General features: G+C 35.0%; 1 protein-coding gene across 1 annotated transcript in view; it reads right to left on the bottom strand.

Moving 5' to 3' along the window:
- Positions 1 to 18,432, bottom strand: part of LOC150107568 (uncharacterized) — a 107,852-nt gene extending 89,420 nt beyond the window's left edge. The window contains exons 1-2 of the mRNA XM_090391390.1: positions 18,371 to 18,432; positions 7,448 to 8,924 (exon numbers count right to left, since the gene is read on the bottom strand). Of these exons, the coding sequence (XP_090247516.1) occupies positions 7,448 to 8,189 (742 nt within the window). The 5' untranslated portion in view covers positions 8,190 to 8,924; positions 18,371 to 18,432. The remainder of the gene's footprint in view (positions 1 to 7,447; positions 8,925 to 18,370) is intronic.
- Between the last annotated feature and the right edge of the window lie 220 nt (positions 18,433 to 18,652).

Below are 18,652 nucleotides of genomic sequence, written 5' to 3'. Positions count from 1 at the left end.
AACTATGCGCCGATTTTGTCTACATTTTAGTAAATTAATGTCTATAGAAACTCATTACAGGTAAACATGATTGTTAAGAAAAGCTATAAAGGATAATTTTAGTGCTGTAGAGAATATTCTGGTGGAATGAACCCTCCGCTATGCTTACGGCAAAACTTGTCAATGATTAGCCAATTACCATATCCGGGATAATAAGTAAGAGCGAAGAGATTCAAATTCACTTTTTTTTTCTATCCATTAATTTTTGCGGCATGCATTTTCTTCATATTTCAGTTGTGGTTTAATCCAAATGACATCTGGAATTTTTCCTCACATCTTAATTTAAACATGCAAAACAACAACAACAAAAAAAAAAAAAAAAAAAAAAATATATATATATATATATATATATCGAAACACAGTTCGATTTGTAATCTACTCAATAGTCTCTTCCTATTCATTTACCTCCTTTCTTTTGTTCTTTGGAATAACTTTCTGTCGTCAGTATTTCCTAAAAATCACTTTATGCACATATTCAAACCAAATATAAATTAACTTTTTTCTCACTTTTTTAAAGCCTTAAGTTATCCACAATGCAGGGAGTGAAAGCGAAAAATATATCTGAGTGGTTAATAGAAAGACAGCAATATGAAATGATACAAGTGAAACCTGCTTAATGTTTATTTTAAAAAAAGTACAATCATTTTAATCAGATGCAAATTTCATTCCAAAACGACCTGTATGTTGTTAAAGAATATCTGTTAATGAATCTGTAAGTGAACTGTTTTTATATCAATAACGGTAGATTATTAGAAGCATTTCTTATTGGAAAAAATTAATAGAAATAACCTAAAAGATTTTTTGCGCTAAACAATAATTCATATTATTGTTTATTAACTTATATTTTTATTTATATATTAATTACCATTATTGTTTATATAGTTAGTTTTTTTAGTTATTATTTACACAACACTATCGAAAGTCTGCTTATGAAAAATACAACTTTAAAACACGCGATTTCATAGCATGCTGAAAAGATTTTTATCCTCAGAGAGATTTTGTATGATCTCTGATAAGAAACAATTCGAAACAACTGTTAAGCTGATGGCATAAAATAAAATAAAAAGCATATACCGGAATGCAATACCAAGGCAACTCTCATACCGAAAACTGTATTTTCGTAAACTTTCATTTTGATTTTTTTTTCACTTTTAAAGGCAAATATTGCTTAATACTTTGGTTATAAAGCAATAATGGGTATTTATTATAGTTTCTCTTAAATAAAAGTTATATAAAAAGCTCAAATAAATAAATTAAATATCAGCAACACCTTTCGGCTCGAAATACTTAGGTGTTCGATTCTCACCTGGGATGTGAGGAATATTTAGGGGCTTTTCATCAGAAGATAAATTGGCCATCTCATTACCAAGGTGGTAGGATTTTATCTCCTGAGAACTCGGATTTCCGCCTAAGAGCAAAGAGAGAAGACGAAAGAGAGACAAACAGACAGACAAAGGAAGAGAGCTTTACTGAATAAAAATAAATAAATACTGTAAAATATTCAACTAAATCATGTAGTGATGTCATAGAAGCCTGAAAAATCCCCTTGAGGGTATATATCAGGAATTTGATGATGATGATGTAAAATGAGGTTCGTTTAATACTTTGCCATCATTAGCAAAGTATTCAAAATAAATGGCTTTATGAGGCACTTTTTTCATGATAAAAAAAACATTGATTCAGTGTTGAAACCCCATTTGCTGATTTCAGGCACTTTTGCACTTTTGATCTAATTGACAGGTTACATTTAACTACAGTAATATATGATTATCTTCAAATATATACAGAATCTTGTAATACTAATGATTATAATCTCGGTCGTAGATTCAACGTTGCCGATGCATGAAACCACTCTCCATGCTACGGATTCTGTGCATAAATAAATCATGTACATGTACATGATTTATTTATAATATTAATCTGTTAATCATCACAGATTAACAGATTAATCTGAAATTAACAGATTAACAGAAACTAGGTGGAAAATCATTAAACAATCATCCATCCACGTGGAAGGATAAATTTTGAATTAAGGAAATTATTTCTTTGTGAGCTTTTCTTGTATTTATATAAAATAATGATTATTATGTTTACATTTTGGCAGTGATAAGCCCTTTAGCCGGCTAGATATTTCAAGTATTCAGATCTTGTTATAAAGGAGTGAATCGCATTCTATAGCTTCAGAAGTATCCTGTTGAATATCAGGTAATATGCATTATAGCAGATAGACTGCTTTATGGTTAAAAACAAAAAACAAAAGTTGAAAATGCATTGTATCTTCTCACCAGTGTACTCATTTACACAATGGGGTGTGGGGACAACTGAAACGAACCACTAAGGAAGGAAACAAAAATACTACATATAGATCATATCATGAAAGGAGAAAAATAATAATAACAACAACAGAAGTATGAAATACTGAACAAGAAATACAAAAGAAGACTCATATAAAACCACCGCAATATTTCAATCAGTTTCCTGCTCCTTGACAGGTATTTGGACAGTTATATAGCGATTTCATCTAATTGACCAGGTGATTACTAAAAGCGTTAATCTATAGCAGGGCAAAGTGTCAATTATGCTTGTTTTCAGTATGTTGTTTCGAATCAAGTATAAAACTGGAACGAGTTTTGTTGAACCTTTGGGTTAAGTATTTTTTTACTTATTTTGAAACTACTGATTAACGAGGAAGACGGCAAGACACCAACCACCTATTAAACATTATATGGCTAGTATTAGTGACAGGTTACTTTGGACGTTACTTTACGAGGCTACTTATATATATATATATATATATATCGACATTATATATTTCAATAACTTCTAGCTTGGGGAGGCACCAATCTCAAAAAAGTACCAATTAAAGTTTGCAAAACATCTTGGTTATTTTTTCCAATTTTAATTAGTTAAACATCTTGTTTCCTATACCTCAAGGTACGAGAAAGTGATTATTTAACCTTTAAATATTTCGTTGTATTCAGATGCTCATAGCCTTCAAGATTGTAAATAGATTTCCACCCTGCTAGTACAAAATTCCCCAGCTTAGTGATCAGCAATTCTAACAATACGAGCCAAAAACCAAGGAAACAGCTTAGTATGCCGGTCACTGAAACCTAGTCACGATATTCGAACAATAGGTTTATACTTAGGGGGGAGGGGTTTAACTATGTGAAATTTGTGACTAGCCAAAAGCCATGTTATGGTCGCGTGAGCGTAGAGGTGTAGCATCGGGAAGATCGACGAAGTTCTTACATAGCCTCTCCAAGGAGGTAAAGGGTTGTTTTATATGCACGCGAGCATAAATCTTCACTGCGAGTATGTAACCAGGAGTTTCATGAAGAATGCGATTCAACGTAGAACCAGAGGGTGTATTGAGGAGTGGGGAAGAGACCTAAAATTACTAGTTGCAGACGTGACCGGGAAATGAATAGAACATTCAGGTGGCTTCATACGGAGAAATAAATTCAGTGTGATCGCAGTGAAGATCGTAAATGGATTATATGAGGCTATTGAACATTAATGTCGAAAGTCAGATATTCACACACACACACACCAAATTAACTTAAATAAGGCTGCGCTTGATCCTCTGTAGCAGTTGTAATGTAGAAGTTATTTTACAAGTGACTGATCGATAATCAAATTAAATCTGTAGAAATTCAGTCAAGTTAACTGAGTTATTCTCTGCTTATCCAAGTGTCCACTGCTAGTGTCAAATCCACTTAACCGTACTAATCAGACGATAATAGAGGCACATACGGCCGCATCCTTTATATACAAGTCAAAAGATTTTCGTCGAAACGTGAGACTCTAAGCGGAATTCAAATTAAGTAAGCGAACTTATTTCACAGTTCCGTAATTTTATAGTAATATTACGTAGTAATTAACTTCTTCTATCACGTACTGTAATCATGAAAACTTAGTACAGTTATCACCCCCACTTGAGAAATGTACTTACCTAGATACGGCTAATAGGCGGGTGTATTATATTTAGATAACACAGATCACATAGAGATTAACTGTACAATAAGAGAGTGAACTAAGGTACTCGCTGTCGTCCCTAAGGTTTGCGCAATTTAAAAATCACATTGTTTGTGTTTTGATTTATTCTTATCACAGTTATCTACTAAGGTTCGTAAGCATCTGTATGTGGGATGTTTTTTTTTAAACAGCTCTTAGTATACTTCTATTATTAAAGCGCGTTCAACACAACGTGAAAAAATAATATGGTGGGTTTATGAAAATCATGACTTTAGTAATGAATCCGGACATCTGTAATTTATAAGCGGCAGCTAATATGCAAGATAGTACAATATTCTGAGCCTCCCTTCGTAGCTCAGCCGGTATAGACGAAGCCCTTTGGTCGGAAAGACCTGGATTCGATTCCTGTCCATGACTTAAGGAACTTTTATCTGGCCTCTTTCGACTAAACGTGAGTTAGTCGGTCTCAAAAAGTGGTAGGGGGATTTTTCACCCGGATACTCGGGTTTGATCGTCCCTCAGAACAAGCAAACTGGCCCGTGAACACACACGGATCTACAATCAAAAATGTACACTTTAAGAAATCCCTCATTGGAGGACTCAACCGGTCCTAAGGGACGGATGAGGAAAATTGGAGGAATCCCACACGACAACAACAACAGCACAATATTCTCAATATTCACAAAATTGGAAATCGTTTCCTCTCAAAATAAGTGATTTGGTAACAGTTGTACAGAGATAATTAAATTCAAGTTTAATTTCTTTCTGTTTCTTAACTCTTGCCTTGTACTTCAACCGTTTCACCTTTTTTTTTCTTTAGTCTGAAAATATTTTCGGTAGAAATTTAGTCGAGTAGGTCATATAGATCCTTGTCGAAGCGGAGAATGACAGAGATAGGTTGAATGATGTTACAGAACTAATAAACATATAATAAAGATAATTAAATCAGTTATTTATACCTGTTTCACCAACGTTTTCCTCCTACAAGATTTATGTCTTAATTGTCTTTTATGTCTTAATTACATATGCAGTAGATATGCGCTTGATATTAGCTTCATAACGTTCTCTATATGATACTTTTTATTGTTCGCTGAAAAAAAAAACATTGAAAGTAGCAATAAAAAATTCAACTTGTTTAACGGTAAATGAATTTGTTCAGTGAGTGTGTGTGTGTGGGGGGGGGTGAATATATATTTGTTTTCCAAATTGTTCAGTTATTGTACCATATATGGCTTGGTAAATAACAGCAACAAGCAAATTCATTACTAACAAAAGAATGACAGCAAACTCGGAAGTACGACACATCGAGCTCTTTTACATCCAGAGAATAACTGAAATGAATTACTTTTGTAAAGCCATCTCTCTCTCCTACTTGAGTTTGCATTGGTGATCGGATACGAGAATAAAGAAGACGAAATTATTTGTTACCTATAAATTGACGATTAAATATCAATAAATCAAAATAAAAAAGGAACTAAAACTGAATAACTAAAACTCAGTGCATAAGATGATGTCTGAACATACTGAAAGATCACATAAGAATTCATCATTAATAAAAATGACAAATTTCTCCAGTTTCCTTCTTCTGTTGCTCAAATGCAGCCTGAGTTGTTTCATTTCTCAACGCCTCCTTTCTCTGCACGAGCTATCTTATTCCCTCCCCACCTTGTATCATCCATTTATAAACTGCCCTCAGGTAGAACTCAGCCCCTACTTCATGAAACTCTTCTCCACTAAACTTGGACAGCCACTTTTTTATATACTTGCAATCCTTGAAAGACAAATGCTTATCTCGCAAAGTGACTGCCCTATTAGATCACGTGCAACGTGCAGTAGAAGATACGAATTCAAATGAGATAGGCGAAAGGACCATTTGGTGATAACACTACTAAATGCTTATTTTTATTTTATTTTTTTCTCCCCATTTAAGGGTGATGCTCATTTTGGACTTAAATGCTACTTTATAATCCTCTTAATGTCATCTAAATAGCATTTTGGGCCTATTACGTTATTCATTACTTGTCAGTGAAAATCATAATTAACCTTATTTAATAGTTTTATGTTTCCAACAAACCGAGATGTTTAGCACATTTAACAATTCTGTACTCATTTACCAAATTATAGAGGATGTTGTGACTGAAATATCCTGACTATATACACTTGCGTCATGACTTTATGTAATCCACAAAAGGTGACGCTGAAGGTCGTAAATCTTTGTGTTTGTCCCTGATGAACGCTTTCCCACATCCAGTGATCTTCGTTAATCGTAGTAGAGAAATTAGTGTTATGTGGAGAACCACTTTCAAAGGAGATAGAAACAAGATTTTCGACTTGGAGAGTAATTATTTATAATGTAGCACTTAACATGCAAATGTTATATTATATTTCTTCATTAAATACTAAAGAATACTTAAAACGATGTTTCACTGCTAACACATTAACAAGTTTAAATGCAAAGCATTAAGTTGTGATACGCTGTAATAATGGGCTAATGTTTTTTAATATACCACTTGGACGTGCTTCTACGTAAATTGGATATTTAAATGTTATGTATATAAAGCAGGAAATGGAATATTTTCTGTTATACTGTACATGGTTTAAATTTAGATATGGGAAATAAGGCCATATTTCCAAAAAAGCTACGATAATTGTTTTATTACATTATGATAAAATTATATATTACAGGACGTTATACTTTTAGTATTCTGCTAAACTCAGATACGAAAGGAATGGTAAGTGGGATGGGAGTAATTCTGCATATTAATGAAAAGAAAATTGACATCCTGTTTGCTTAACACCCCTCCCCCCCCCAAAAAAAAAAACATACACATCTGTGCATCCCAATCAATAAATTATAATGATTATATATTAATGTGGTGTTTGTCTTCATATTCTGCAAACTGAGTTGCATTCATTTAGGAATAATTTGCAGAAGTTTTTTTTTTAAGTATCAAACTTCTTCAGTTAGGTGTTACTGCTTAGGACAAATAGAGACATCCTGAGACCAACTCCAATACGACAGTAGACGAAAAGAAAAAAACGGAAAATAAGATAGAATGGGTTCATATTATCTTAAGTACTACTAGTGAAGGTTTGAAACAAAACAAAACAAAATTTTTTTTAGGTATAGTTTCTGGGAAAATTCCTATGCTACTCCTCTTAAACACTATTATTATAATTACGGCTATTATAGCCAGTTTTTGTTTGGGAGTGTCCCTTATTTTAAATACAGTTTTTTTTTAAACTGCTGATGATGAATATGCAAGCTACAATACAATTTCAATTTATCAGTACTGTACACATACACACAACAGATATGGTTGCTCGCTTAACGGAATATCATCAGTACTTATCAGAGCCGACTGTTAGCCCATCTATCGGTATATACGCCCCCCTGCCAAAAAGAGAGGAGAAATGGAATGCTACCTACCTAGCATCTTGCTGAGGTCAGCGTTATGTAAATCAGGATTTTCGTCAGCTAGTCGTTTCCTTTCTACTTTGGCCCACACCATGAAGGCATTCATGGGGCGTCGTATTCTTTGTTCTTGGGACCGAGTGCTTTTCTGTTGTGGCTGATCAGCAGGCGAAACGGACACGGGAGAAGCGGATGCGGGTCGAGAATCTCCACCCTCATGCGAGAAACTTCTCAACCCGGAGCACGAAGCTGCGGCATCCATCGGTATTAGTTCCCCGCCGGATTCTATCCTTGCACCCATTTCAGCTCTGGAGGCAGCCGCAGCGGCATCAGCTGACACTTGAGACCCCGGAAGCTGCATATCACAGTAAGGAGAAACGCCGGCCATCCACGTGCCATCACTACTCCCTTCCTCCGACGGCGACTGAAGACTTTCTCCGTTAGTCCCCATACCGGGTGTGGGAGGGTAACCCCCTAAAGGCCACTTGTTATAATGGGGAGCGCCTCCCGCCGACGCCAAGTAGAAGCATTCCAAATTGGGCTGGCAGCCGGGGGCGTGGGACAGAGCTGCGGATCTCCCGTAGTCTTCGCTACAGCAGGCAGACCTCGGTGAAGGATGGCAGCCCTCCATATTTGCTGTCGATATTGAGTCTCCAGTTAGATCAGAAACCCCGCAGGTCGCAGTGGAAGGGCGTTGTGAGCCGAGGAGAACTGCGGACTCAGAGAAGGAAGACATATCCGGTGCACTGATGTCCATGCCGATAAACAACTCGCCCTTCTCTGTCTCTACAGCAACAAGAGCACACACCTGTACCTACATAGGATCACCGAAGAACGGAAACTGCCTTCTATACAGTTCCCAGCAGAGAGAAAACGCAAGGAAGAAGTCGTGTCTCGTTACGCTCGGCGCATTGGCTGCTACGCAACAGGTTGTATCTTAACTGGCAAGGAGCCAACACAGGCCTCTGTTGAGGCTTTCCACGCACGGAATGCCGGGGACTACAGTCACGTGAGACCAATGGCGGGTGGAGGCCGTATCAACTGAAGTAATCTCTGCAAGAGCTGCTAGACCACTTGTTAATCACTTCCCGGAGTCCTCCTCTGAAGGAAACATTCACGTGACTCCAGAGTTACCTCAAGAACGTCATTTCTCTGTAGCTAGCGCTATCTCTTAACCTCCCCTAACCTTCAGAACATACAATTGAGTTTCTTGACGCGGCAGACAATGGTGGTTGTGTAGGGAATTCAATTAGAAGCGTAACTTCTCTGTTTCGCGACCAGTTTCCGTAGACATGTAAAGCAAATTGTTAACATGAGGTTATCTTCATCGTACGCCTGCCCTGGAAACCACCGGACGCTAAATGCACTGTTGAAAACCGAAAGTCACATTAGCTTTAAGATATCCTACTTTTAAACGTCCCCCCTAAAATGCTCGGTCTCCTTTTGGACATCCATTATACACATAAACACACCACTCCTAAAAGGCATTTGTCTGTAAGGTAAATAAAGAATAAAATCACAAAATTATTAGCGAAAAAAAAAATATTTCGAGAATTAATTAAGACAAGTTTGATGCTAATAACTAAAGCAAAATAAGCTCAAAACTCCAAAATTACAGTTACCTATTTCTAAAAATAAACTGAGACGTTATTTGGTCCTATGATATTAGCAAACAAATTATAATTGAAGACAATATCGCAGTGAAGGAATGATGCTTTATAAATTTTACTTGGAACAGAACCCGGACCTCTAGTTTTCTCAAACAATGTTGTAATGTCTTTTTACTATTTATATAATCTTTGCTTTGTTCATGTTTTTACAAGAACACCACGGTGGTTTACAAACTTTTACTACGATGTAAAAATAAATTTATTTATCCTTGACACTTTTAACTCTAATTTCGCCTATGCACATCCTAAAGTATAGTTAAAAATGAAATCGCCCCCACCCCTCTACTTCCAATTAAATGTGTGGAATAATTTATAATATATACCGTTTATAACACACACACACACACACACACACACACACACATATATATATATATATATATATATATATATATATATACACAACTTTACACTAAATAAATAACTTCTAAAATATTATATCAGATTTCTTTCCAAGCATTAAAAAAACTATATCTCAAATGGTTTTATGATGTGCCTTCCCTCTATTCTTACTGTATCAGTTCTGAGATTTTTATGACCATTATTACAATATTTCCATTCCGGTTTTCTATGAATAAACATTTCATGAAATGTAAATTAAAATCGTCTTTTTATAAATATTTAGAAATAAAAAGTGCTGGAATGTTTCCAACCCCAATTCAAACTAGCCTTTCTATTGAAAGGAATTCATGGCTAATACGTTGGAAAATGGTTTCAAATCATTTTCAGCTTATCTTTGGCAACCCTTGATTTCAGTTGATAGATTTAATTAATCTCTGCACGGATAAAAATTATAAAATTTTAAATTAATAATGGATGCATTTTGATATCTAATTCTCTGCCGTCTTTCAACTAAAGGCAGGCCAAATTTGAAGAAAAAAAAAATCCCCAAAAGGTTATTTTCACTGTTAACCATTTGTTTGTAGGTCCTCGGAGAAGAATAATAACGTAATTTAATCTTCAGATTGAAATAAATAAACTAAAATTTTATAATTAATTTTTTTTCTGTAGTAATTTATTATTATTATTATTATTTAATAATAATAATAATAACAATAATAATAATAATAATAATAATAATTTTAGTCAATAGCCGAACTGTTTTTGGAAAGGAACCAGCAATGAAGATGTACAAATATTCTTATACGAAAATAATAATAATAATAATAATAATAATAATAATAATAATAATAATAATAATAATAATAATAAATGTGACACTTCTGATGCTGTTTGTCATCAGGCTATCTTATGTTAGAGTACAAAAAATTGTAACTATAATTAGACTGACTACGCTAAGTTGAAAACTTTTGACACTAATAATGATGTGTCACATTAAACTCTCGCAGTGGGATTCGAACCTGCAACTTGAAAAAAAAAAAAAAAAAAGAGAAGCTCTTCATTCAGGATAGAGAGACACATGATTATCCATTCAGAGTGACTAATATGAAAAGGGGGGGAAATTACTGTAGATATGGTAGTAGCGAGGAAATCGTTAATGTTACAGAAGTGGTAGAGCGAAACAATGCAAAGGATAGACAACATCATCCATCTCTGAAAGTACTGAAGTCAGAATCCGCAAGTCTCTACACAGTAGCCGTTAATATGTTTGTTTGTTTTTTTCAGTCCGTCAAAAAATTACGAAGATCGTCTGAGAGTTCGTATAAATCTTTATGGTTTGTTAACAGAGAACTACACGATATAGATTTCTATGTTGTGCAGCTTCATTGAACACAAAGCCCCTCCTTCGCAAACCCCCACAAAGCAACACCAATGCGAAACACCAGCTAAAGTGGTGCATGGCTGTCGTAACTGATCTGCAGGAACTATGGAAGGAGGTCATGTGGAAGGAAAATGTGTAATACAACCCTTCAAGTTGGACAGTGGTTTGAAGAATAATCGAAAAGTGTGACCCACGGGAAGAGTTGCTCCGGATGATTTGGCTTGGTGCTGCTCACTGAATTCCTCGTTGACATTTAGGAAAATTTCAATATACTTGAAAGAGAATTGGAATTTTCTTGAATATTAAATATTTACACTGTGACAGTTCTATGGAACTGATCTGATGTTTACTAGCAAGATGAACACTGGAGTTTATCCGCAAATTACTGTGTCTATGTCTACAAGTGAGATTTGGTGTGTGTGTGTGTGTGTGTGTGTGTGTGTGTGTGTGTGTGTGTGTGTGTGTGTGTGTGTGTGTGTGTGTGTGTGTGTGTGTGTGTGTGTGCGTGAAAAATTTTACACAATTTTTCATTCACTTTCGATTTTAACTATAGTTTTCTGTTGATTGCATAGTAAATATTGTGTAAAGCCTAGCTTAACTGGAAGTTAGCATACTGAATTCATAATTACGCTCAGAGGGAAAATATTCCTTTCCATTTGTATTACTGAATGTTTAATAGCGCCAGGGAGCGCTTACAGAACGCTACCATGTGATCTGTCTACTTCTCTAATTCGTTTACTCGATAAACTATCCAAAAGCAAGCCAAATCTATGCATCATTAAATTCAAATAATGCTTTGTTAAAGCTGAAAAAATTTTAGACAAAAATTATTCAGTAATAGCTAACACATCAGCCAAAATACGTTTTATGTATCAATGGATCATTAGCTGAGATACTCTCAAATAATTAGCAATTGAATAATAAGAGAATTAGTATCCCTTCAAGACTCGATGCAAATTAGCTCCCAATGGTAACCTTCGCTTGTAAAATACGTGTTAGTAGTTTCAGCATCCAATGTTGGACAAAAGATCCTGAAATACTTTCAAGTATCAGCATCTGGTAGATAAAGTACTTTTTTGCATTGCATATAAGGTGAAGATATTCCAAGTTACTTTTGATGCTAGTAATCATCACACTCATCGCACAGTGCTTATTGGAGCAAGTTCCTCACAAAACAGCGAATTCCATGACACAAAGCAATAACTGACTAACGAAGGAGGTCGAGTAAGAAGCCTTCACAGAATCGTGATAATAGCTTGGCCTCGCGTGACTGCATGAAAATATTTATATGGGATTGCTGGTTAGGCAATATCTCGATGATAGACGATTCAGTCGCCTGAATACCATAAAAAAAAAAAAATAGCATGAATTGTACTACTACAATCGGTAGCAGAAATCATATTGTATTTGCATGCGCAACACAGGTATTCTTCAATTCCCTTAACGTTCTCAGTCAGTAGTAAGCTGGTAAAATCTTTCTTAAACATTACTGAAATATTACTTTTAAAGCGTTAGCAGTGCTGGTACTGGACTACTATGAATGTGTTATGATCACTGTGGATAATATCATCGGAAGTTGCCTGCTGCTCTTAAAGGTGATATTAACACGGACAAAAGATATAGGAGAGAGTGTTGTAATAAGCAATGCATTCATACTCAAAGCATCGGAGAATTTTAATTCTCTAAACCAGGAGATCAGGATGTCTAAGAAGCTGTATACCATACAAGTCGAAACTGAATAGGAGCATTGTTTGGGTTTAATAACACATTCAGAAATTTGTATAATTTTTGAAAACGTTGTACATACGAATCAATTATTCTGTGGAACAGAAATAGTCTGAATGAATATATGAGTTCAGAATTCAATGGAAATGAAAGCAGTTAATGCTTCATATTTTAATACGGTTAGAAAAATAAAGTTAATTCTTTATGAACGATACTGCAAAAATATTACATTAAAATAAACGTTAAGCCAGAACTATATTTCCGAGAAACTTGAACTGAGCACAGCTGAATAGCGTATGCACACTCTCTCTTGTCTTTGATCACATTTCTACCCTTCTAAGTATATTCTCCATCAGTGTGTAATAATATGAGGCAGGTATTTGAATCATTCTTCCTTCAATACGATCACTAGTCCATGAATCATGGACTACTAGTTGGATACAATCGTCTAACCCACATTTGACATTCCATTTCATCCCACAAGTACATATATTGAGTTGATATTGGGACTCTGCGCTGTACAGTCAAGTTTTCCATATAATTTTTCTCAAACCAGTAGTACCTATGTGGTATGGCATAGACCATTACAATGTTTAAAGAGACTCGAGTCTGTTCCGTAAACCTTCCATAATGCTGGAGGCATTCTACTATCCGCAAGTGTTGCCCATCTGTCAGCGCTCATCCTTCCAGCCACTACAGTCAAAGCTCCGAATATAGGAGAGAAACATCTCCGGAGCATTAAACTCCTTCCACCAAACTTCACAACTGGAATAATGTATTCGAATACAGTATAAGGCGTTCGCTGCATTCGATCGGACAAGTGTGTAATGTGACTCATTGCTCCATATCACATAAGAGGGTTGGAAATTCTAAAGGTGTTCTGCGGATTAGTTAGGATGCACTTTACACCAGTGTAATCTGTGCTGTTGTTTGCCATGGTTAACATTTGGTTTACCTGCAGTTGTTCTGTAGAAGGGCAACTGTTTAAGAGGTGTCTTACCACGAAAGTGAACCCTTGTGGATTCATCTGAACTTCAGGTTGATCGTTTCAACATCACACTTGCTCGACTTCACACCCACTCCCACTCTTTCGTGTATCATTTGCCTTTTGGTGTTAGTCAGCTTCCTAGGTATTTTGGTGCATCTCTTATCTGTGTTAACTTAGTTATATTTAGGGTGAAGGAGTGTTTTACAAAAGTCATGAACAGATAGTCTATATCTTCGACCTCTTTCAAAGTCCATAAGTTTTTCTTCAGTGACTTCCCAGACAAAGATATAGCTAAGAGCGTCTAGTTGATTGTTCAGTATAACTTTTTCTTATATACGCGTATAAGATAAAACTTATCACAGCTGAATGTGACAACTAGAATATACATCAACATGTTTTATTTTATAACACAGAATGTCGATATGCTTATATCAATAGAGTGCACACCGCTAGTATGAATGACGTTTCCTTCAGAGACTAATAATCAGAGAATGATTACTCATTATAACTCTTCTTTTCTCTTCTTCCTGTAATAAATTTTAGGAAGGAAGCTTTTAGAAGCATCGTCTCAGATGTGAGAATAGCATTTTATGCCGGTGAACGGATATGGGATTTCTGCATAGTTAAGAGTTCTTTATAAGAAGAGTAACGTCAAGAAATAAATAAAAAAATCTAGTTTTTTAGATGTTAACAAGAAGATACTTGTAATATCAATAAAGGAAGAACTAAAAAAAAACTTCAAGTTTGACAGTCTTGGATGACCAGATAGAAATCAAAGATACCTAAACTCATGCTTGAAACATGTATTTTTCATAAATTAACTCGCAATTATTTCCATACTTTATAAAAAGATGCTCCAGATTAAAAAAGCAGACCAGAAGAAATCCTTAATAAAAAAAATGCAAATATTAATAAAAATAAAATATAAGAGATCCAGGAAGCTTTTAAATAGTAACACATATTATTCATAAAATTCATCATTTTTTAAATAAGCATCACGTGTTTATGCGAAGAGAAGTGGAAGTTAAGTGTATACCATATAATAATAATAATAGAGATTTGGGTATAACCGAAAGCAACTGTCAGAGAAAAATTTTCTTTTTATGCAAGAAATAACACAAAATTGAGTTATGCAAGCATTCAAGAGTTAACACGGTTATCTGATAAGTTGTTGAAGACAGGTTTGGAGATCAGCATGCAGAGTAGATATTCTAGAAGCTTTGCAGGGTGAGACTGTGCAAAATTTGTCAAATGAGTGAAGTGTACAACTATACATCCGTCTGCCGAAAGCTATCGGAAAAAAGAGTAGGAATGGAAAAACACGAGTATTCAGGAAGAAAATTCTGTCACCTTTGTCAGATACTATATAATTCCGCTTCAATTGAAAAGGCTTAATAAATATTCCTTACATCTCTGAAGGGATTGGATTTCGCATGCAATGAAGATGTTATCTAGTGGTGAAGTGAACTGATGAAAGAGGGGAAGTACTAAAGTATTAGGTAGTCAGAGAGAAAACGTTCAAAGTTAATAAGACAGACCATAAGCTAATGTAATTAAAAGTATCTTATGCTAAATCTAATCATATGTCTCTACAATAATATTTTCCAAACTATCTACCGATAGAAACAACTTACGCTTGAAATATACTGGCGTAACACATAAATGCTAATCTGAAAGATATCAAGTTACCTAAGACAAAGGGAGATGGGAAACTTTTCGATCAAATTAAGAACCATTAATCCCTATTTTCATATACAATATATGCCGTACGTCTGCTCGAAAAAGTGCTTCTGATTTTTAAGTTTTGAATATAAAACATGCCAAAATATTTTGACATGTTTTATACTGACAAAGATCAAATAATAGAGAAGGTAGAAATTAGATAAAAGAATTGCATTTCATTAGCAATTATGAATCATTTAATCCCTTCTAGTCTTAAAACTGAATGAGCCTCTCATGGAGGGCGATTCGTTACTTTATTCTGCAGTGTGCATCTGCTGGCTAATGGAGTTTGTTTGTTTGTAATGCCTGTAATTAATCGTGGGCTTCTTTTAGACCGTGATTCTTTCATACTAGAGGATCTGACCATTCAGCACCTGATGCACTAGTCACTAGTCACTTTCTGGATGCATTCGAACTATGTGACCGAACTTCCAACTGTAATTGTTTGATATTATCTATTAGTGTGTATAACCTATCAAGTTTGTATCTTATTTCTTCAGCTTGTTTTGCATTTCCAATGTGTTTCCTTAATTTTCCGGAGACATTTCATTTCAAAAGCTAGTAATTCTCTGTCAGCATTTTTTCTAGGTGTCTATGTCTGAGCTCCACAAAGGCTGAACCAGAAATGATGATTGAATCATAGAACTTTCTTTTCAAGTCATTGGATAATTTATTGTTTTACTCTTTCTTTTGTATAATTTTAGTTTGTATAATTGTCCATCCTGTTAAGATTCTGTGTTTATTTATAGCAGTATTAATTTAATTAATGTAATCAATGAAATCAAGGGGATAAAATCATTTTCTTGTTCTACTTGAACTTTAATTTTTTTTTACTTACTCTTTCTTCCTATCTTCTTTTTTGTTTGGCTGATATCAACTGATATCTTATATTTTAACAGGTTTCTTTTACTTGAGCTATCCGGTACTTTAATTAAGTTTAGTATCTGCAATTATGATGACCATGATATCTGCAGTTTCACAAGAATGATATACAGCTCATTATTCTTTTCTTTTCCACTATTGCAGTATTAATAAGACCTTCTATGAAGAATTTAAAAAAAAAATGATAGAGGTGAAAATAAACAGCCTTACATGACTCTCTCTCTCTCTTCATATTAAATAGTCGTAGGATATTACCATACCGCGCTATTGCTTTGATGTTCTAAAATACTCAGAATATTAATATAGAGTTAATATTATAAATATTTTATAATCTATACCGAGAGTTTGGAATGATTTTTCTCTATTAACAGAGTCGAATCATCTCGTTTGAAATCAATAAAAGAACAATGACCGGCCTCTCTGGCCAAGTGGTTAGCATATCTGCTCTCCAACAAATAGGCCCGTTCTGATTCCATTGTGGACCTGGATATTTGATAGTCTTTGGGTAGGAGATGAATTTCATCGCCCGGTGGTAGACCACCATCCCGCTTATTGGAGGCCTGAAGTAGTTTGAAAAGTTTTATTTGATCTCTAGAGCAAGGTTTCCGGACTAGGTGAAAATGAATAAAACTTATAAAAAATATTAAAAAATAGAAAAATTCTTATCCCACCCACAGTACTAATGAACTATAGGTTTATGATCTTTCGTGGGATGGAATTACATAGAAAAAAAATAAAGATCAATATTTTAGGGCGATTCTGCAAATTCACTACAAGATGAAGATCTGACCGATAGTGAAGAGACCTCAATAAAGGTCAAAACTAGTCTGGGTAGTGGCCCCCCCTTAATGCATAACATTATATATATCCGCAAGGAGATGTGTTTTGCATTATGGGTGATACTGAGATAGGAGTGTTGTGATCTTGCTCCACCTTTGCAACGAGTTGTCCGATGTTGTACCACCTTACCCCAGTCCTGAAGATACTTTCAGGCGCAAACTTTGTTTGCTCACACTTGGATAAAGGATTAAACTAAATTTATTATGATAGTAGATCTAATTTTCTAAATGCATCTTTTTCTTTTCCAGTGAATTATTTAATTATTGTGGTTGTTCGAATTTTCAGAATTTAAATAAAAAAAAAAAAGAATATAGATTACAGAATATGATTATAGGATCGGTAATTCTTGCACTCTTGTCTGGTACCTTTTTTATTAACTTGTCAGCTAGTCATTAGGAATCATAGTTGAATAAAGGATTATGCTAAATAATAGTGTCAATCATCTTTGTGGATGAAGGATTAAGGAATGGAGACGGTGGGTGATGTGTAGTGGTGTATCCTCTCACGATGAAGCCGTGGACGTGTCACCCAATAATAATAATAATAATAATAATAAGAAGAAGAAGAAGAAGAAGAAGAAGAAGAAGAATGGTGCATTTTTATCTTTCGTGGGTGGAATTTGCAAAAAGATTGATCTCTCTCTTTCTCTCTCTCTCTGTTTTCTTGGTATACATCGAATTCTTCTTCATTGAAGTAAGTCAATGGTCAAATGTTGCTGCTTCCTTAAACACTGTTGCCAATCGGGTACATTCCTTCATGCTCATATTTATTCATAGGTTGCGGTTACTTCCAGCAGTAAGACGGGAACGCGGACCGCAACTGAATCTTCATATACCAGCATTCTACGGGAATGAATAAAATAGGTAGTACTCGCTATATTGTAGGCGTACCTAAAAAAAACTAGCTACTTACTGTATATGCAAAGAGGACAAAGTGTGATGCCTGAGCCATCGATTCTAGTTTTTATTGTAAGAGCTTTAAGAAAACATTTTATCAGGAATTTTCATTTGAAGGTCAGTTAGACAGGGGGGGGGGCTTCCACACCCGCATGTGATGCATGACACGGAGCTGGCAGAGTTTTTCGCTCCTCCTCAGGCTAATTAACAGAGGTGGTAGGATTTTTCGTCTTTAAACTAGGCAAACTGGAAACACACACAAACATATAGCAAAATACACAAAACTCACAGGCATTTAAATCTCACGACTTGCCAAGGTCGACTTGAGGTCCTGTAAGTAGTGAGGATTATTATTCTTCAAATGTCCAATTTCAAATCTGCAGTCGGTATATGCAGAAAAAGAAGTATATACCGATTCATGAAAAAAAAACAAAACTATATTTAGATGATCTGACAAATAATCACTAAGAGATTCAGATTCGGACTACTTACTGTGGTCTCAAAACAAGCATGAGGCCTATTTTCTTTCTCTTTCCTGTCTTTCTTCATGGCGGCAGGCAAACTGAAGAGGTGAAGGGAGGGAGAGTGAGATTTACGATGTACGGCGTTTAAATCTCCTCTGGTGTCATGATATTCATACAAAGTTTAATGAAGATCAGTTTACAGGTTCAAAGCTACTAGAGGTGGAATGACAGACATGGTAACTTGATAAGATTATTTTCCCTACGAAAAGTAGGCTAAAACAGAACAGATTAGTTTTGGTTTATGTATAAG

This window comes from Typopeltis vanoorti, chromosome 4 (genome assembly GCF_054136105.1).
Source record: "Typopeltis vanoorti isolate ZY-2024b chromosome 4, IOZ_Tvanoo_1.0, whole genome shotgun sequence".
Taxonomy (NCBI): Eukaryota; Metazoa; Arthropoda; class Arachnida; order Uropygi; family Thelyphonidae; genus Typopeltis; species Typopeltis vanoorti.
The sequence above is the reverse complement of the archived record's forward strand: the minus strand, read 5'-3'. Positions and strand labels throughout refer to the sequence as shown.